Source organism: Heterodontus francisci, chromosome 32 (assembly GCF_036365525.1).
Source record: "Heterodontus francisci isolate sHetFra1 chromosome 32, sHetFra1.hap1, whole genome shotgun sequence".
NCBI classification, from domain to species: domain Eukaryota; kingdom Metazoa; phylum Chordata; class Chondrichthyes; order Heterodontiformes; family Heterodontidae; genus Heterodontus; species Heterodontus francisci.
Window position 1 is genome coordinate 15,417,142 of NC_090402.1, and position 18,837 is coordinate 15,435,978.

At 40.1% G+C, this 18,837-nt stretch overlaps 1 protein-coding gene across 4 annotated transcripts in view; it reads left to right on the top strand.

Annotated features, from left to right (window-relative positions):
• nup188 (nucleoporin 188) overlaps positions 1-18,652 on the top strand; it is a 93,472-nt gene extending 74,820 nt beyond the window's left edge. For all 4 annotated transcript variants that reach the window (XM_068012315.1, XM_068012318.1, XM_068012316.1 and 1 more), the window contains 7 exons: positions 3,666-3,803; positions 4,003-4,077; positions 8,692-8,901; positions 9,891-10,022; positions 11,758-11,831; positions 14,572-14,701; positions 15,985-18,652. In XM_068012315.1, the coding sequence (XP_067868416.1) occupies positions 3,666-3,803; positions 4,003-4,077; positions 8,692-8,901; positions 9,891-10,022; positions 11,758-11,831; positions 14,572-14,701; positions 15,985-16,164 (939 nt within the window). In that variant the 3' untranslated portion in view covers positions 16,165-18,652. The remainder of the gene's footprint in view (positions 1-3,665; positions 3,804-4,002; positions 4,078-8,691; positions 8,902-9,890; positions 10,023-11,757; positions 11,832-14,571; positions 14,702-15,984) is intronic.
• The last annotated feature ends 185 nt before the right edge of the window (positions 18,653-18,837 follow it).

Sequence of the window (18,837 nt, forward strand, 5' to 3'; positions counted from 1 at the left end):
TCATTTTCGTGAAAATTACTTACAAAAGGATCTCACACCCCCCCCCCCCCCCAAAAAAAAAACAGGAAAACAATTATACATGAATAAGCTGTCACATATATGAGCAAAAGGAGAACAGTTGAGGAGCGAGATGCATGTACTGTTTGTATTCAGCAGCTCCCCTCACAGCTGGAGAAGATCAAACATTGGGTTGATCTCAGAAAAACCCCTGTTGTATTAGTCATATTTACAGGAAAAAGTGGGAGGGCCTCTGTTACTCAAGCAGACACTGACTTTTTAATTATCAAACAGCTGCAATTTCATTTAAGTGTTTAAAGAAGATGCCAAGCAACAGTATCAAGTGTTGGAGAGATGTAGGGCTTGTTCTAGAATTTGACCCATTGATTCTGATGATCAGCGCCATCTTTGGCGCAGGCAGCTGTCTAGGATGTCATTGCAGCTGCACATGTATGGAAAGTGCTCCCCTGAGAATTGCGATGTAAACAAATTCAGCCTAAAATCTAAGCAATGCCAAACTTGTAGTATTTCTTTGAAGCAAACAATCCCTTTTTTAACCTCTTTCTGTAAGCGAAAAGTTTACATTTGTTTCAACAATACTGTTCAGAATAATCTTGAAACGAACATATTTCATGGGGACACAAATTGCTTGGAAACAATGTCTGAAGCACATCATTGATGAAAAGTTTTGCTGATTCTGTGCCTTTTCATTAGTTGGTCTCGCTGAGGCTAGAGTATAAATGTCGGTTAAGAATCCATGCTCTGGCATTGTAACTGCTGATCCATCCATCCGTAGCTGCTTCTTGTCCAAATAAGGAAGGATATACTTGCCTTAGAGGGGATGCAACAAAGATTCGTTAGATTGATTCCTGACTTGAGAGGATTTTGCTGTGAAGAAATAATGAGCATCATGGGCTTATATTTTCTGGAGTTTAGAAGAATTGGGAGGTGATCTCATTCAAACATATAAAATTCTTAGTGTTGACAGGGTAAATGCTGAGAGGCTGTTTCCCCAGCTGGAGAGTCTAGGACTAGTAGGGGTCATACTTTCAGGATAAAGGGCTGGCCATTTGGTTGAGGATGAGAAATTTCTTCTCAGAGGATTGTGAATCTTTGCTGTAACCCAGGGGGCTATGGGTGCTCACTTGAGTATATTCAAGACTGTCATTGATAGGTTTTTGAGCGCTAAAGGAATCATGGGATAGGACTGGAAAGTGGAGTTGATTTTGAACTTCAGCCATGATCTTATTGAATGGCAGAATAGGTTCGAAGGGCAGTATGGTCCACTCCTATTCCTTATGTTGTTATCCACTTGCTATAGTTCAGAGTACAGTTCTAGGTCCGCTGGGTGGAGCACTACCTAGAACTGTACTCCAGGGAAAATGTTGTCACTGAGACCGCCCTCAATGCAGCGCAGTCTCTGCCAGTCATGGATGAGCTGGGCGAACAGCCAACAAAATCGGAACTCAGTGATGCCATTGATTCTCTAGCTAGTGGAAAAGACCCTGGGAAGGACGGCATTACCCCTGTAATAATCAAGAGTGCTAAGCCTGCTATACTCTCAGCTCTCCATGAACTGCTTTGCCTGTGCTGGGATGAGGGAGCAGTACCACAGGACATGCACGATGCCAATATCATCACCCTCTATAAGAACAAAGGTGACCGCGGTGACTGCAACAACTACTGTGGAATCTCCCTGCTCAGCATAGTGGGGAAAGTCTTCGCTCGAGTTGTTTTAAACAGGCTCCAGAAGCTGGCTGAGCATGTCTACCCTGAGGCACAGTGTGGCTTTCGAGCAGAGATCCACCATTGACATGCTGTTCTCGCCTTTGCCAGCTGCAGGCAAAATGCCACAAACAACAGATGCCCTTCCACGTTGCTTTCATAGATCTCACCAAAGCCTTTGACCTCGTCAGCAGACGTGGTGTCTTCAGACTACTAGCAAAGATCGGATGTCCACCAAAGCTACTAAGTATCATCACCTCATTCCATGACAATACGAAAGGCACAATTCAGCATAGCGGTGCCTCATCAGACCCCTTTTCTATCCTGAGTGGCGTGAAACAAAGCTGTGTTCTCGCACCTACACTGTTTGTGATTTTCTTCTCCCTGCTGCTTTCACATGCATTCAGGTCTTGAGAAGAAGGAATTTTCCTCCACACAAGATCAGATGGCAGGTTGTTCAACCTTGCCCGTCTTAGAGGTACGGAGTACAGAAGGTCCTCATCAGGGAACTCCTCTTTGCTGACGATGCTGCAGTAACATCCCACACAGAAAAGAGTGTCTGCAGAGACTCATCGACAGGATTATGGCTGCCTGCAACGATTTTGGCCTAACCATCAGCCTCAAGAAAACTAACATCTTGGGACTGGACGTCAGAAATGCTCCATCCATCAATATCGGCGGCCACGCTCTGGAAGTGGTTCAGGAGTTCACCTACCTAGGCTCAACTATCACCAGTAACCTGACTCTCGATGCAGAAATCAACAAGTGCATGGGAAAGGCGTCCGCTGCTATGTCCAGACTGGCAAAGAGAGTGTGGGAAAATGGCGCACTAACACAGAACACAGAAGTCTGAGTGTATCAAGCCTGTGTCCTCAGTACCTTGCTCTATGGCAGCGAGGCTTGGACAACATTATGTTAGCCAAGAGCGATGTCTCAATTCATTCCATCTTCGCTGCCTCTGGAGAATACTTGGCATCAGATGGCAGGACCGTATCTCCAATACATAAGTCCTCGAGGCAGCCAACATCCCCAGCATATACACCCCACTGAGCCAGTGGCGCTTGAGATGGCTTGGCCATGTGAGCCGCATGGAAGATAGCAGGATCCCCAAGGACATATTGTACAGCGAGCTTGTCACAGGTATCAGAGCCACCGGCCGTCCATGTCTCCGCTTTAAAGACGTCTGCAAACGCGACATGAAGTCCTGTGACATTGATCACAAGTCGTGGGTGTCAGTTGCCAGTGATCGCCAGAGCTGGCAGATAGCCATAAAGGCGGGGCTAAAGAGTGGCGAGTCCAAGAGACTTAGCTGTTGGCAGGAAAAAACAGAAGCGCAAGGAGAGAGCCAACTATGTAACAGCCCCGACAACCATTTTATCTACAGCGCCTGTGGAAGAGTCTGTCACTCTAGTATTGGCCTTTATAGCCACTCCAGGTGCTGTTTCACAAACCACTGACCACCTTCAGGCGCTTGCTTGCCCATTGTCTCTTGAGACAAGGAAGCCAAAGAAGAATAAAAGCAAAATACTGCGGATGCTGGAAATCTGAAACAAAAACAAGAAACGCTGGAATCACTCAGCAGGTCTGGCAGCATCTGTGGAAAGAGAAGCAGAGTTAACGTTTCGGGTCAGTGACCCCCCTTCGGAACCAAGCCAAAGAAGAAGATAGTTCAGATGCAATTTGGTGGATATCCTCCAGGCCACTAGATGGTGCACTTTGCAGAAGAATATCATGGCCTTAAATGTGTAGTTATGTTGTCTCACCACTGGTTGCTTTCTAACTGTTCATCCTGAGTTGGCATGAAAGACATCGTTGAAGGAGAACATTGCTTTTAATTTTTAGCTGGTGTTAGATTATTTTTAAATGAAGAAGAGAAGGGCTTGTTAAACTCTCTTTATTTTGTTACGTGCATCAGTACATCTGTCATTTTTGTTCTTCCATAGTGCTTGGATGCAGTTCGGAAGGTGCAGAGTCTGGCTTGCCTTGATGAAGTTGATCACACAGTTGGGTTCATTCTTCAACTCTCCAATTTCATCAAAGAGTGGCGTTTTCATCTGCCGCAGCTCCTTAGAGATGTGCAGGTATGCTTTAACTCAGATGAAGTGTAATCCAGAATAATTCAAAACTGAAATTCTGTTGTACTGTTTTAGTGTGCTGATCAGATGTAATCAGGAACAAGACTCTGACGTTTTTTTTACCCTCATCACTAGTCCAGGACAAATGAGATTTGTGGGGGAAAGTATTATTGTTGTAGTTAACCACTTGTTCTGTGTATTACAGGTCAACCTATGTTACTTATGCCAGACATGCACTTTTCTGCTTCACAGCCCCAAAGTGCTTCAACACTATCTTCAGGTCAGTACGTAGTCAAAACCCAATTAAAAGAAACTTATTTGTGAAGTGTCAAACAGTTAAAGCAGGCTTTTCAAAAAGTATGTGGTTAATGGTATTTAAGACAGCGTAAATTTTAAATACCTTAGCTCACCACATGCAACATGATTTGTGCAGTTTGAGTAATGGCTTTGTGTGGGCATTTGAATTTTGAGCTATGGGTTTTGTGAATGAAATGACATAACTATCCTGTTGGCAATCTGCTTGTTAACCTTTTCTAATGGATCAGTTTTAAAACCAGCTGACCAAAATAGAAAAACACATCCTTTCATTTGTCCCTGCAGCTCAGAGGTTAACTTCCTGTCTCGGGGTTTTTGCTGATGGAAGAGCTAACCACGCCAATCCCACCTTCCTGCACTAGGTCCCCAGCCCTGCAGGTCACTGCTGTTCCAGTAGACATCCAAGTATTTTTTAAATGTGTGTGAGTTTCTGCCTCTACCACTCTTTCAGGCAGTGAGTTCCAGATCCCTATCACCTTTTGGGTGAAAAAATGTTTCCCTATCTTCCCTCTGATCCTTCAACCAATTAGTTTAAATTAATGCCACTGGTTTTTGACCCCTCTGCTAAGGTAAATAGGTCGTCACCACTTGCTCTATCTAGGCTCCTCATAATATTATACGCGTCAATTAAGTCACCCGTCAGCCTCCTCTGTTCCAAGGAAAGCAATCCCAGCCTATCCAATCTTTCCTCAGAGCTAAAATTTTCCAGTCCTGCAACATCCTCGTTAATCTCCTCTGCATCCTCTTTGGTGCAATCGCATCTTTCCTGTAATGTGACCAGCACTGTGCGCAGTACTCAAGCTATAGTCTAATTAGTGTTGTATACAGTTCTAGCATAACCTCCCTGCTCTTATATTCTGTGCCTTGGCTAATAAAAGAAACCATGCCATATGCCGCCTTAACCAACTTATCGACCTACCTTTAAGGATCTGTGGACATACATTCCAAGATCCCTCTGTTCCTCCACAGTATCCTCTCATATTGTGTATTCCTTACCTTGTTGCACCTCTAAAAATGCATTACCTCACACTTCTCCGGATTGAATTCCATTTTCAGTTTTTCTGCCCAACTGACCAGACCACCTAGATCTTCCTGCAGACTAAAGCTTTTCTCCTCACTGTCAACCACATGCCCAAATTTTGTATGATCTGCAAACTTCGTTATCATGCCCCCTGCATTTGAGTCTGAATCATTAATATAAACTACAAAAAGCAAGGGATGGAGTACTGAGTCCTGCGGGACCCCACTGGTAACAGCCTTCCAGTCACAAAAATACCTGTGAGCCATTACTCTTTGCTTCCTGCCACTAAGCCAGTTTTGGATCCAATTTGCCATGCACCCTTAGATTCTCGGGGCTTTCATTTTTTGATCAGCCTGCCATGTAGGACCTTGTCAAAAGCCTTGTTAAAATCCATGTAGACCACATCCTCCGCACTGACCTCATCAACCCTACCTGTCATTTCCTCAAAAAAATTCAATGAAGTTAGTCAGACATCACCTTCCCTTAACAAATCCTTGATTGATCTATGCCTTTCTAAATTAAGGTTTATACTGTCCCATGGAATTGATTCCAGTAATTTGCCCACAACCAAAGTTAAGCTAACTGGCCTGTAATTACTCAGATAATCCCTTCCTGCTTTTTAACCAACGGTACAACATAGACAGTCCTCTAGCACCACCCCTGTAGCCGGGGAGGATTTAAATATGATGGTCAGAGCCTCCGCAATTTTCTCCCTTGCTTCATTTAGCAATCTGAAATATATTTCATCTGGGCCTGGTGATTTATCTACTTTCAAAGAGGTCAAGCCCTTTAGCACTTCCTGTCTTACAATGTTTATCCCATTCAATATTTCACATTCTTCTTCCTCTACTGCAATGTCATCATCACCCCCACCCCGCCCCAACTCTTTTGTGAAGACAGCCGCAAAGTATTCATTAAGAACCTTAACCCATATTCTCTGCCTCCAGGCATAGGTTACCTTTTTGGTCCCTAATAGGCCCTACTTTTTCCTTAGTTATCCTCTTGCTGTTTGTGTACTTATAAAACGTATTTGGATTTTCCTTGCATTCACCTGCCAGTATTTTTCCATGCCCTATACTTTCTGTACTCTTCCAGGCTTTCTGCAATATTAAGCTCTTGGTATCTGACAGAAGCTTCTATTTTTTTTTTGCCTTGTCTTACCCTCTTTGCACCTTGTCTTACCCTTATTCTTTGTGGGAACATATTTACCCTGACGCTCTTGAATGCTTCCCATTGCTCAGTCACGATTTACCTGCAAATAGCTGTTCCCTGGAGCCTTTACCATAACTGTTAAATCTAACTGAATTTAGATCACTATCACAAAAGTGCTCTCCCATTGATACTCCTTCCACCTGCCTTACATTACTGTTTTTACATTTGACAGAAATTTGTCTACAGATTTGCTCTTCGATCTCCCTCAGACTGTTTCGAGGTCTTTAGTACACGCCCAGCAATGTGAATTGCCCCTTTTTTGTTCCTTAGTTCAACCCATATAGCCTGATTTAGTGATCCCTCTAACATATCATCCCTTCTCACGACTGTAATTGTTTCTTTCGACAATATTACCACCCTGCCACCATTTTTATTCCCCCCTCTCTCGTTTGAAAACCCTGTAACCAGGAACATTAAGCTGCTATTCCTGCCCCTCTTTCAGCCATGTTTCAGTAATAGTTAAATAAATCATTCTTTCACGTGTCACTCTGTGCCCTCAGCTCATCTGAAAATGGAAATCTGAAACAACAACAAACAAAAACCACTCTCAATGCCTCAAGAATCTAAAAGCCCTGCCTCCTGCACCATCTCTCCAGCCACGCATTCATCTGCTCTAACCTCCTATTTCTGTACTCATTAGCATGTGGCACCAGGAGTACTCCTGAGATTATTACATTTGAGGTCCTGCTTCTTAATCTCTTTACTAATTCCTTAAAATCTGCCTGCGGGATCTCAGCCCTTTTCTACCCATGTCAATGGTATCATATGGACCATGACATCTGGCTGTTCACCCTCCTGTTGCAGAATGTTCTGCAGCTGCTCAGTGATATCCTTGACCGTGGAACCAGGGAGTCAGCATGCCATCCTGGAATTGTGTCTGCTACCACAGAAACACCTGTATGTTCCCCTAACTATGGAATTCCCTATAAATATTGCGCTCTCGACCCTTTTCCTTCCCTCTACAGCTGAGTCATCAATGGTGCTATGGTCTTGCCTCTGGCTGCACTCCCCAGAGGAACCCCCTTTCCCATCGGTATTCAGAACCAGATATTGCTTAGAAAGCAAGATGCTCTCAGGGTTTGCTGAACCACCTATCTGCTCTTTTTTTGGCTGGCAGTCACCCAGTCCCTACTGCTATCCACGAAGCACTCATCCTTGCAGATGGACCACAGTGATGTCAGCTGTTGCTCAAGCTCCGAAACCCAGAGCTCAAGCTCCTCCAGCTGATAACACTTTTGCACCTATGGTTGTCCGGGACATGGGAAGAGTCCTGGCATTCTCATGTGGCACAGGATGCATGTTCCACTGGTCTGGGCAGAATCAGCAATCCAGGTTCTGTTCTTGGTGTACAGCAGCCCTACCCGGAGGTACGTGGGACTTTCAGCTTGGGACAGGGTTTGGTTTGGTTATCTTCCACAGTGAGCACTCACCATCGAAGCATACACATGAATAATGGCCGTAGGGTGACTGCCAATAAAAGTCAGTGAGGGAGTTGGCGTCTTCCAAGGAGGAGGAGAGGGGGAAAGTCAGCCGGAGGTAAGTAGTGGAAATTTCTGAAATTTTATTAGATATATAACAGTTTATGTTTCTAGCTGAAAGGAAGTTGCCATAGAGGAAAGAAGTTGAAACAGGGCAGGGATCAATGTTCTTGTGCTTGCAGCATACATTTAAATCCAGTCACCCATAGGCAGAACTGCAGTCATGCATAAAAATGAGTTGGAGTAGTTTCAATTCACAGACGTCCATAAATGTAGAAATTTGCTACATACTTTGTAATTTTAATCAAGAAAAGGTCATACAGGGCCACTCATTGGGATGAGATAGATTCTCCCAGGTTTTACAAGGGTGAATATCTAATTAATATTTGTCTACTAAAACTGGCTCTCTTATCATGACAATTTTCTTTGTGGCCTACCAGGCAGGTGGAAGATGGGCCGGTTACACTATGGAATGCAGCCGACAGAGGGGGATGCACATTTCTAGTCAATAACCTTTCTATTGTGTAAAAATGCCTACAGTTTTACTTGAAGTAATGTTGTAAATTTACTGTCTGTCCTGTTTACTATTTTGAATGCCTGCACAATGTTACATTTTAGCTGCCGCTTTTCAAAACTCTTTTTCCAGTTACACTGCATTTTTCCCTTTTTTTAAAAAAAGGACAATGTTTAAATTCCATCTTGCAGCAAGAACATGGGGATTGAATGAAGTCAATTGGCAACTGTTAACAGAAAATTGACTGCTGATATTTGTAGTTCTTGCTATTATAGATGATCGTATTTGGCAGGGAGGCAAATTCTATAGGAGAAAACGTACAGTAATTTCATCAAATATGATTGCATCCCACAGGTGAAGAATGGAGACACTATTCCATCTTCAATTGTCCCTCAGCAACCAAAACCTACTCAGACTCCAACAAAACAACAAAACACAGAAAAGGAGGAAATGGAGCAGCGTGCACTGCTGAAAGTGCAGTCCAGTCTACTCCGAATTCTGAGTAAAACATTGGCAGCTGTTCGACACTTTACTCCTGATCTCTCCCAGATACTGCTGGACCAGGTAAATAATTATTGCCCATGTATTCTTCATATGAAACAAACACAGCATGGCTGATATTAAGTATGAATGTGCTCAGTTTAGAAATTCTTGGGTACTGAGATTCCCAGTGCATAGTCGGACACTGCAAAACTGAAAGCTGGTATTCTGAACAGATTGGCAACTTGATTCCCTAGCCCAAGAGGAGTGGTGACCTTATTTATAGACACCTTAATTCTCCTGCTTTTCCCTAATGCCGGCAACACTCATTGCATACCATGATGTTCACCCTACTTTTTCTGCCTTTGAGTATACTGTACCTGTATTTTTCTTTTGAAGTAAAATAAAAAAATAAATGCATCACGGATTTGAAGTGGTGACCTTGTTTGATTAAGCGATTGCTACTCCCAGTCAAATCACTAATGCACACGGTATTCAATTCCAGCTGAGGTAAACTCCAATGTTGGACTGTATTTAAATCACTACCACTAACTTTGTGGATACGAGGAAGAATCTGGACCCATTCACCAAGACAGTTTAACATAGTTGTTTGGTGTCTCAACAATTTGAAGCTGCAGTGCCTCTATTATGAAAAAATAATTTGCTCTTGAAAGTAACATATTTTTGTCATTTTCTGTTCAAAATTATACCAGCAAATGTATTATTTGTTGCTTGTTTGACTTGATAGAACACATTTGCGCTGTATGATTCGACCATGTTCCATATAAGTTTTCCTCGTCGTTCCTTAAAGCCCGGTTAGGAAATGCAAGTGCCATTGCTAGTGGGAGGTTGAGTGCGCTTGTTCATTGTGCATTAAGATTTTAATTCACTTAATCTACTTCTGTAACTTACCAGTTATTGGCTCACCTATTAAATGGAGCATACCTGGTAGGCATTTTATGGGCTAAGAAAAATCATACTGCTGGAATCTCGCCTACTGGGTGACAGGACCCCCATTTGTCCTGATACATGTCCTTTCCATTGTTCTGAATGAATTTATTTTATTTCCACAGTCTCTGGATCTGGCCGAATATGATATGCTGTTTGTCCTGAACTTTACTACTCCAGCATTTGATTCTGATGTTGCTCCGTCATTTGGTACTCTGTTAGCAACTGTGAATGTTGTCTTGAACATGCAGGGAGAGGTAAGAGGCTGAGGAGGTATGACCTTAATGTGGAAATCCAATGATGTGTGAAACAGTGATAGCTGAAAATTTAGACCACAGATATCCTACGTTCACTTTTTCAGGGTTACTAAAATTGCTTCTGTGGTTTGTTTTCATTTTGCCACAATATCTTGAGGTTACCAGCTGCTTTCTTGAAGTAATTAAGCCATACTGTCTTCACTATATCTAATTTTCTACATTATCCAATCAGTGATGCTCGCTGGAGTAGTTCCACAACTACTGGCAAGCTTCCAGTACATCATCCAGATGGTCATTTGTCTTGCATGAGCCTTGGCTGTGATCATCAGTAGACTAATTGACTGAAGAGGTTACCAGATATCCTTACTAAACATTCACGTTTTCAGCAAAGCTTACTGCAGATACTGCCAAATTGTAATGCTAGTATTGCTACCCCTGCCGAGATCAGGTAACTCAGCACAGCTTGGGGGTCAAACACCCGTCATTCTTAACCTGAATGACTTGGTATTATACCAGATGGTACATTTACTGACTGAACCATCAGGAACTTCCAAGAATAAGCTTTGTTGATCACCTATTTTCAGTTTTTCAGCTTTTTGATGTAAACAGAATGCACTGTCAGCCATTAGTTTTGTTTGTGTTCCTTGCGTGTGGCTAAACTGTCCATTTCGTAGGTTTATTTTCAAATGTGTCAGTCATGTATACAAATTGCTGAGCATAATTTTAAAAGAAAGGAAGCAAGGCATTTTGTGTTGGGGATTTGCATGCATTTGCCATTGTAGAAAATTTCCCACTGAAATGAAATATGGTCTAACTGATCTCAGGATCTGCCTCAGGAAAATTGCCTATAATTGATCTCAGGATTTATCTATGTAGCAGTCCTTAAAGACACATTAATGACAGCCTTATCGTAACAGCAGAATAATACATTTAAGGTATAATGTTCCTGTCGTTTAAATCACAGGATATGCTGTTTTATACTGTAAGCAATGCCATGGAAGATGTGCTAATTTCTATTTAAAAGATTCAGTTTAGCCTATTAACTGCACATATGAGGTTTAACTTGAACCTGTGGGTGATAACATCTCCCACTAATCACAAACTATCATTCAACGTACCTTATTAAAAATTAATTCTTCCCCACCCATGTAGAATATGGGAAGAACAGATGCATAACTCATGTTATCCTTTGTGTCAAATCATGAGTAATCACAAAAAACAATGAGTTTCAGGAAAAGCTCACCTTTTCCTTATGTTGTCTAACACTTTCTCATACTGAGCGCCTACAGCAGCAATTTTTTGTAATTTGTAGTCAAAAGACCTAATAAAGAGAGAACTCTGGTATGTAAGTGCTACATTTTTTTCAGAGATTCTTTGAGGTCAAAATATTAAGAGCTTCAGTTGGTCTGAAAGTCCCGAAAATAGGTAAGGATGAAAGTCAGTTGAGGTTGCTGCTTCTAATGGTTATCAAGTGTGGATCATGAGCAAGTTCAGGATCTACTCAGTTGTTTTGGTGCATTATTGAATAGCCTGTTCAGACTGACTTGTCTAGAAGGACCACCGGAGTGATGTAGTAGAAGGCAGCAGCCATAAGTGGAGCTCAAGGAAGGAAAAAAACTAAACCTGCCACCTAAATACACAGACTACAGTTCAAATAGAATATTCACGCACTGACATTCTAGCATGGCGAGCTATATTTTTGTGTCTTTCCTTGGATGTGTTTCATTCTTTCTAGATTGATAAGAAGAAGGAGCCAATGTCGCTGAATATGAGACCGCTAACTTCACCTGAAGAGACAAAGTCATTAAAGTAAGTTTAAAGAAGGCAGCCTATCTCTTAGATTTTAGCTTCCAAGAAGCAAACTCTTAAAACATTTCACTGCCAGCTGCAGTATCTCACCAGCATTGAGTGAAGTTTGTTTGGGTGATAGTCTATCAGGAAAAACAAACACAGTTAATTAAGGCTATTTGGGAACAAACTAAATCAAACATTTCACTAAGTTTGCTGCCCTGCTTTGGGGGAAATCTGAAACATTCAGTGTATAAATCAGGCTCCATGCATAAGCCGAGCCTTGATTACAGCTGTCTTTTATATACTCTCTCTGTTGGGATACTTGTTGCAGACAGTTTCCCACTGAATGATTATTCTCCAGTAAGGCTCTGGTTATGAATTGATAAAATGGTTATAGTTAACCATCGAGAAGTAGAAATTATGTTTGACAAATTAAAACAAAACTTGTAGTAAAGTTAATGATGCAGGTATTATCAAATGAACATTTGCGACAAAATCAATCCAGCTGTACATCTTTATCCTTCCTTGTGATGCAAAATTAGCTTGCACAGATTTCACTTGTGGCATCAAATAACTTCTGAAACAATGGAGGAACAAATCTGTTTTGCACCTGTATTTATTCATCTCTATAATGTTGCTAGTTCTGTACACTTGTTATATAATTGTATATGTTGTGGCCTACAGTGGTAGATCTATGCAATGACAAAAGACTATTTTCTATTCAGCACCAGTGCATAGATTTACCACTGTAGGTGGGAAAATTGTGTGCATTTTATGCCCAAGTGTGAGATAAACATTTGTGTCCCACCAAGCACTGTAGGAGAAAATCCAAACTCTAGGCTCTGTAGGCACATCTTTTCCTAGTAATTTCATAGTTATTGAAACTCAATGATTTGGCCAATGTCTGAAATACAGGTATAGTTATGATGGTTGTGTATCTTGTAAACTGTTAGCCTGAATTTTTAAAACAAATGCAGCACCTGTCACTGGGAACTGCACATCCCTTATTCTGCACAACTGAGTGGCTTGCTAGGCCACTTTAGATGGCACCAAAAGTCAAATACACATAGTGTGGATTAGTCACATGTAGGCCAGACCCAACAATGATGGCAGTTTCCCCTACCTAAAGAATGTTTATGAACTAGTTGGATTTTTTTTACAACAATCTGGCATTCAAGATCACTTATTCTGGTGCTAACCATGGTTTGCTAGATTTATTGAATTTAATTTCACATCTTGCACTGTGGCATTTGAACTCTTGACTTCTGGGTTGCTGATACCCGGCAATTAATTTAGATAATCTTAAGTGTGAACTATTTTAGATGCTCAGTTGGCCCCTTTTTATCACAAACTTGAGCTTTTTTTTTCAGGTTAACATGTAACAAGGGATAATCTGTGCATTGTTCCAATTTTATGTGTCATGAACTATAGTAAACAATGTGGTTATCCACTGATTCCATCTGGCACAGCTCCGGTGGTTAAGGCCCATTCCCAAGTGTGTGCATGTCTCCTCACTGCATCCTGCCTTCTAGTACGGGGTCTGCCTTTTGTTCTGAGAGAGTATGTTGGTTCATTTTTATAAACACACCATTGTAATAACAAGGAGGTGGGGTGGGGGGTAGTGGGGAAATATTAGCACATTCCAAGCCCAAGATAAACAAATACCTAAAATACCTAAAGATGTAAAGTTTCTGTTGTGGCCAGGAATTAGAGATGATAAATGTTTTGGTATGTGAAGCTAGCTGCATAACCTGTAATTGGCAAAGTTGTGAGTTGTTGTATTCCACGTCACAACTGGAGAGACTTGTATCTCTCCTTGCTTATTAAACTTATACCATGAGTAAAATATAATCATTAGATGGATTTGTTTAAAAAAAAAATTATTTGCAGTTCCCAGACTGCACGTGTGGTATAGCTTAAAATACTTGTCTAAGAGCCAAAGTTTTATGATCGAGGAGGGTAGTTTAATGCATACCAGCTGTTCTTTTGGTTTATATTTGCCCAACTTTAAGTATCAGTAATTTACTTAAACGGTAATAGCTTATACTTGCAGTGTTTTTAAACTAATATTTATTAAAAATCAGGCCACTGTCAAAAACCCAAACTATGAAGGTTTTTATGGATGTGACATGGTAGTGTCAGCCATGGCTCAGTGATAGAACTCTTGCTTCTGAGTCAGAAGGTTGTGGGTTGAAGCCCCACTCCAGAGAGTTGCGTACATAATCTAGGCTGACGCATCATTGTCGTACTGAGTGAGTGTTGCACTGTCTGAAGTCTAGTATCATCTCTTGAATGAGACATTAACCAACAGTCCAGTCTGTCATCTTAGGTAACAGATTTATGGTGCGATCTGAACAAGAGCACAGAAATTATTCCAGTCCTGGCCATCACTTATCCTAAACAGATTAGCTGATCATGTAACTCCATACTGTGCGCAAATCATCTGCCACGCTTCTCTCTATAACGGTAACTAAACATCAAAAGTACTTAATTAGGCTGTGAAGAATGAGAGGCAAGTTCTATTTATATGAATCAATACTTTTTGGGGTTAGTTTAAATTTCCCAGGAAACAAACTCTTGCAGTCTACTCAGTTCATTGTTTATTATCACATCTTTTACAAATTTCTACCAGTTTTCCATGAGCAATGTCCGGATAACTTCAGAGATTGAATTTCATGAAATTAAAGGTAGTCTGAATAAATGTAAGTTCCATTTCTTCCTTCCCTAATAAGGCTAGTCATATCCTCTTGTGTTGAAGGTCCCTCCTGATGTTCACAATGGAAAACTGCTTCTATGTGCTGATTTCACAAGCGGTCCGGTATCTGAAGGACCCATCTGTTCACTCGCGTGACAAGCAGAGGATGAAGCAGGAGCTGAGTTCAGAGCTGGTAACTTCTTAGTATTACATACAAACCACTGTACTTAAACTCTTTATCAATTAGGTACTGTGCACAAAATGTGATTTGCTTAATATCTAACTCTTGTTTCCTCATTTGAACATTTCCTGCAGAGTTCATAAGAACTTCACAAATCGTAATCCAAAATTATTGTATTTTAAGGAATATTCTTCGTGTTTACTGTTTTACTATAGAGAACCTATCTTCCCCATTTTGGTGCAACTTCTTCCATTCACCAATGTTAGCAAAAACTTAAGTGCAACTATAAAATGAGATCCATGCATTATATTCTGTTGACTATTTGCCAACACCAGCAAAAAAAAATCAAAGGAGGAAAGTATGCTGTGTAGTATAGAAATGAATTAAAAGTTGATTCTTGTATTGTTCTGACACCCTCTTCTGTTTATTTTCTTTGGTTATTTTCCATTTGTAAAATTTCCTTTTTTCTTCCTGAGCTTTTGTGTTTGTATCCAATTCTGGTCCTTGTTCACACTCTTTCTCCTGTTATCTTCTGTGTTCAACCCTAATAAGCAGTCAGTTTGCTTTAAAAAATTCTGCCTGGATCCCAGACTGCATAATGTAGTTACAGTGAGTTGGAATGTTCTTGCATCAGAGATATGATTATCCAAACTATGGGTTGAATATTGTCTGGTTCGCTACTTGCTTTATTATCACAATCTGTGGAAAATACAGGATATGCTGTATAACTCTATAGCCATACTGACCAATGCAAATGAGAAAGATGCACTATCCTCTTTGTACTATAGAGGACACTAAAGCACTTGGTATGTTATCCTAAATAGTTCAGCAAGGTGAATAATTCAGATCACTGCTAATTCTGCTGTTTTATGTTAATCAGGCCTATTCAGTTTGAGGAAATAATTATGTATGTGTACTGGAAGGTCCAGCTGGCTTGGATAACTGGTGGTCAGTTATCTTCCCACTGTATTGTAAACTCTGGATTATAATTCAAGGCACCTTTGAAACATACAGATGTCATTTATAAAGCTTTTTACCAAAAAGGAGCCAGAGAATGAGATGAGGTACATAATTTATAACCAGTTTGTCAACTTTCAGGTGAACCTGGAGTAAGAACACACAGTGGGATATTGCACTAGTAATGCAGCAGAACTATTTTCTAGAGCTTAATGTTTCAAATTGGAAAGAAATGAGCAGCCTTGCAGTACAAGATATAGATCATACAACTTGAGATTAAATGTTTCTTCAAATATTTGTCATGCATTTATTTGTTTATTTTTTCCATTGTGTTTCAGAGTACAGTTTTGTCTAGCATTTCCCGCTATTCCCGTCGTGGAGCACCATGTTCCCCTGCTGCAGTCTTACTGCTGTCTTCTCCAAGCAAACCCACCTGCTCTGTATCCAAGTTGAGTCATGAGGGCCAGGAACCCTTAATCCAACTGGTCCAAGCCTTTGTTCGACAGATCCAGAGATAAAAAAGGGAGTAACCACAACATTAAACTTTAATGTTTTCCAGCTCTGGACTACATATATAAAACTTCATTTGCAGTGTCAGTTATTACTGACCAAAGTTAACAATGTGATGTCAAATTGGCAACCAGTTGATATGCACCATTCCTTTTTCTCAAAACTAAAGGATAGAGTCACATTACAGAATATAATCATGGCAGCCTATTAGAATTTATGGCAGTAGAGAGTCACCTCTGTTGAAATCCTTTTGAGACTTTCTCTTGTAGAACTGTAAGGTGTGAATGGGTCAAGAAAAGGCATTGTGAAGAGGTATGATGCTGTGTGTTCCACAATAACATTTTTATAAAGTATCTTTAAAAACCTTTATTAAAAATTTAAAACCTGTTCTTGCTGAATGTTTGCCAGTGAAAATTGCCATGGAAAAAGCACTGTCTGGTTGGGTTTGTGTATTGCAAGCATCCCGGTTAAGACTCTGTTTTCTGCTATCAAAAAACAGCATTCCAGATTGGTTAGAAGTGCCAAGACAGTTTATAACCCTTTTACAGCTATTGATTACTTTCTACACAGCGCATTTCCTGCAGAACTTACAAAGGATATTGGATGTGTGTTTGCTGCTGCTTTGTCCGGAGTGTAAGTACGGTTTATTTTTTGACCAACTAGAGGAGTTTCCTGAACAAAGAAATAGTAATGAAAACAAGTACTGGCGAGCTTTTAAAGCATATTTAGGCTAAGCAATTTTAGTCGTTTAAGAAGACCCAAAGTTCAAATAAGTATAATACTCTAGTTCTCAGAAGAAATTAAAATGCTGATGGGATGAATGAGTTTTAAATAATCCTTACAGGAGAGTCCGCAGAAACATTTTATTAAATGTTTGCTTTGACTAGTTGCATGGATGCCCTCATTTTCATTTGAGACAGTCCCTCTTCAATGTGGAAAATATACCCATATCCTTGAGCACCAGTTAAGAATTTTTTTTTAAAAGCTTGTGACCTCCCAATGGGTTAAAATAGTCTAGTTCCAAGTAATAAGGACACTAAACGAGTTGGTTTAATTAAAATGCAATCCTATCAAAAAGGAGTTTGACTTTTTCAGAAACTGCCATTTATTTTATTTCAAACCATTGTACATATCCACCTGCCTTTTCCTTGAAGTTTATCAAGCTTTAAAAAGCTGAAGAATAAACAATTGCATAATGCCAGGGCTGGGCACAAACCACTCATCTGTCGTAAAACTCCACTACATTTAAATGTCATAGTCAGTTATCATGGTATGTTCCAGATCAGCTGTTTGGTGGTTCAGATTTAATTAATTTTTTTAAAACTGAGGAAGGTAAATTTATTGGTTAATTGGTACCAGTGTGGAATGTTGAACAAGATTGGTGCTTGATAGAGATGGTGGCATTTCCAGAAGTCATGCTGTTTTCTGATTTATCAGTGTCAAAGCATGGATAAATAACTTGCAGGCCGAAATCTGTGGATTAGATGGGAAAACTATCTAAGCCTTCAAAAAAAAACCTTAAATTATTTCCTTACTTTCTCTTCTACCCCCACCATACATTTCCAAGCTGAGAAGGCACTGTAAGAGTTGCTTTTGGTGGATATCTTTATTGATAATATGGTGTCTTCTCTGCCCCAAGGTTGTCAGTTGTGATTCCTCAATAAGAGTCACTGATGTCTGTAACTTAAAGCTGCCATTTCATATGAATTGAAGGCCCTCTGAAGAGAGTTTATTTTCTAGAGTCCTCCTAAAATTATATTCCAAAGCATGTTTGTGATTTTATATTTAACATTTTTATACTGGGTAAAAATTGACCTGGGGTTTAAGATTAAATGTATTTTTTGGGAATAAAATCAGCCAAAATGAATTTGGTATTCCTGAAACATGCATTTACGCAAGTGGGAGGAGGGAAATATCAATGCAGTCTTTTGAAAGTTGAGGCCAATATTTCAGCCTTTCAGGGTGAGAAATATTGTTTTTCTTCTCTTAAATGAAAGCAAAATTATCTTTTTTAGAAAAAGGAAAAATCCATGCAGAGTAAATGACTATCCTATGAAGAGAGTGTAGTTTGGAACTATGGTGAAAAATACTGCTGTATAATTTAAAATTGAAGTCATATCAGAGGAAAAGTTGATCTGAACTGGTGGCTGATCAGCTGTTTTAAATGAAATTAAAAGACTAATTTATTGACATGTTAATGGATTTTTCTCAAGTCACAGAATTATATCCAGTTTGTAACTTTTTTGTTTGGTTAAATGAATAACCGTTCTGAATAGAAACACTCTGTACTCAACTTTGTGTATTTACCTGTAAATACCCAAGTGCCTAGGTTTTACAGCTACCATATTTAACCACTTTTTTTTTTAAACCATGATTTAGCATGTGTCTGTTGTATGCTAAGGCAAGTCCTCAGATTTTTCTTGTCTTTTTCACTGTAGTAATGTGTGAATTCTTGTTAAATGTTCATTTATTGTATTAAAGATGTTTTCAAGATAATTTACCTGTGACAAAATTCCTCAAGTTATCTTTCTGATTTGTGATAGCTGGCTTTCATGCTGCTGTAGGGAGTTTTCCACTACTCCACTAGAAGTGACAACTAGTTCTTAGTGGTCATTGACATAGTTAGTCTACAGTGCAGAAATAGGCCATTTATGCATCACTCAAGCCTCCCGTCAGCATTT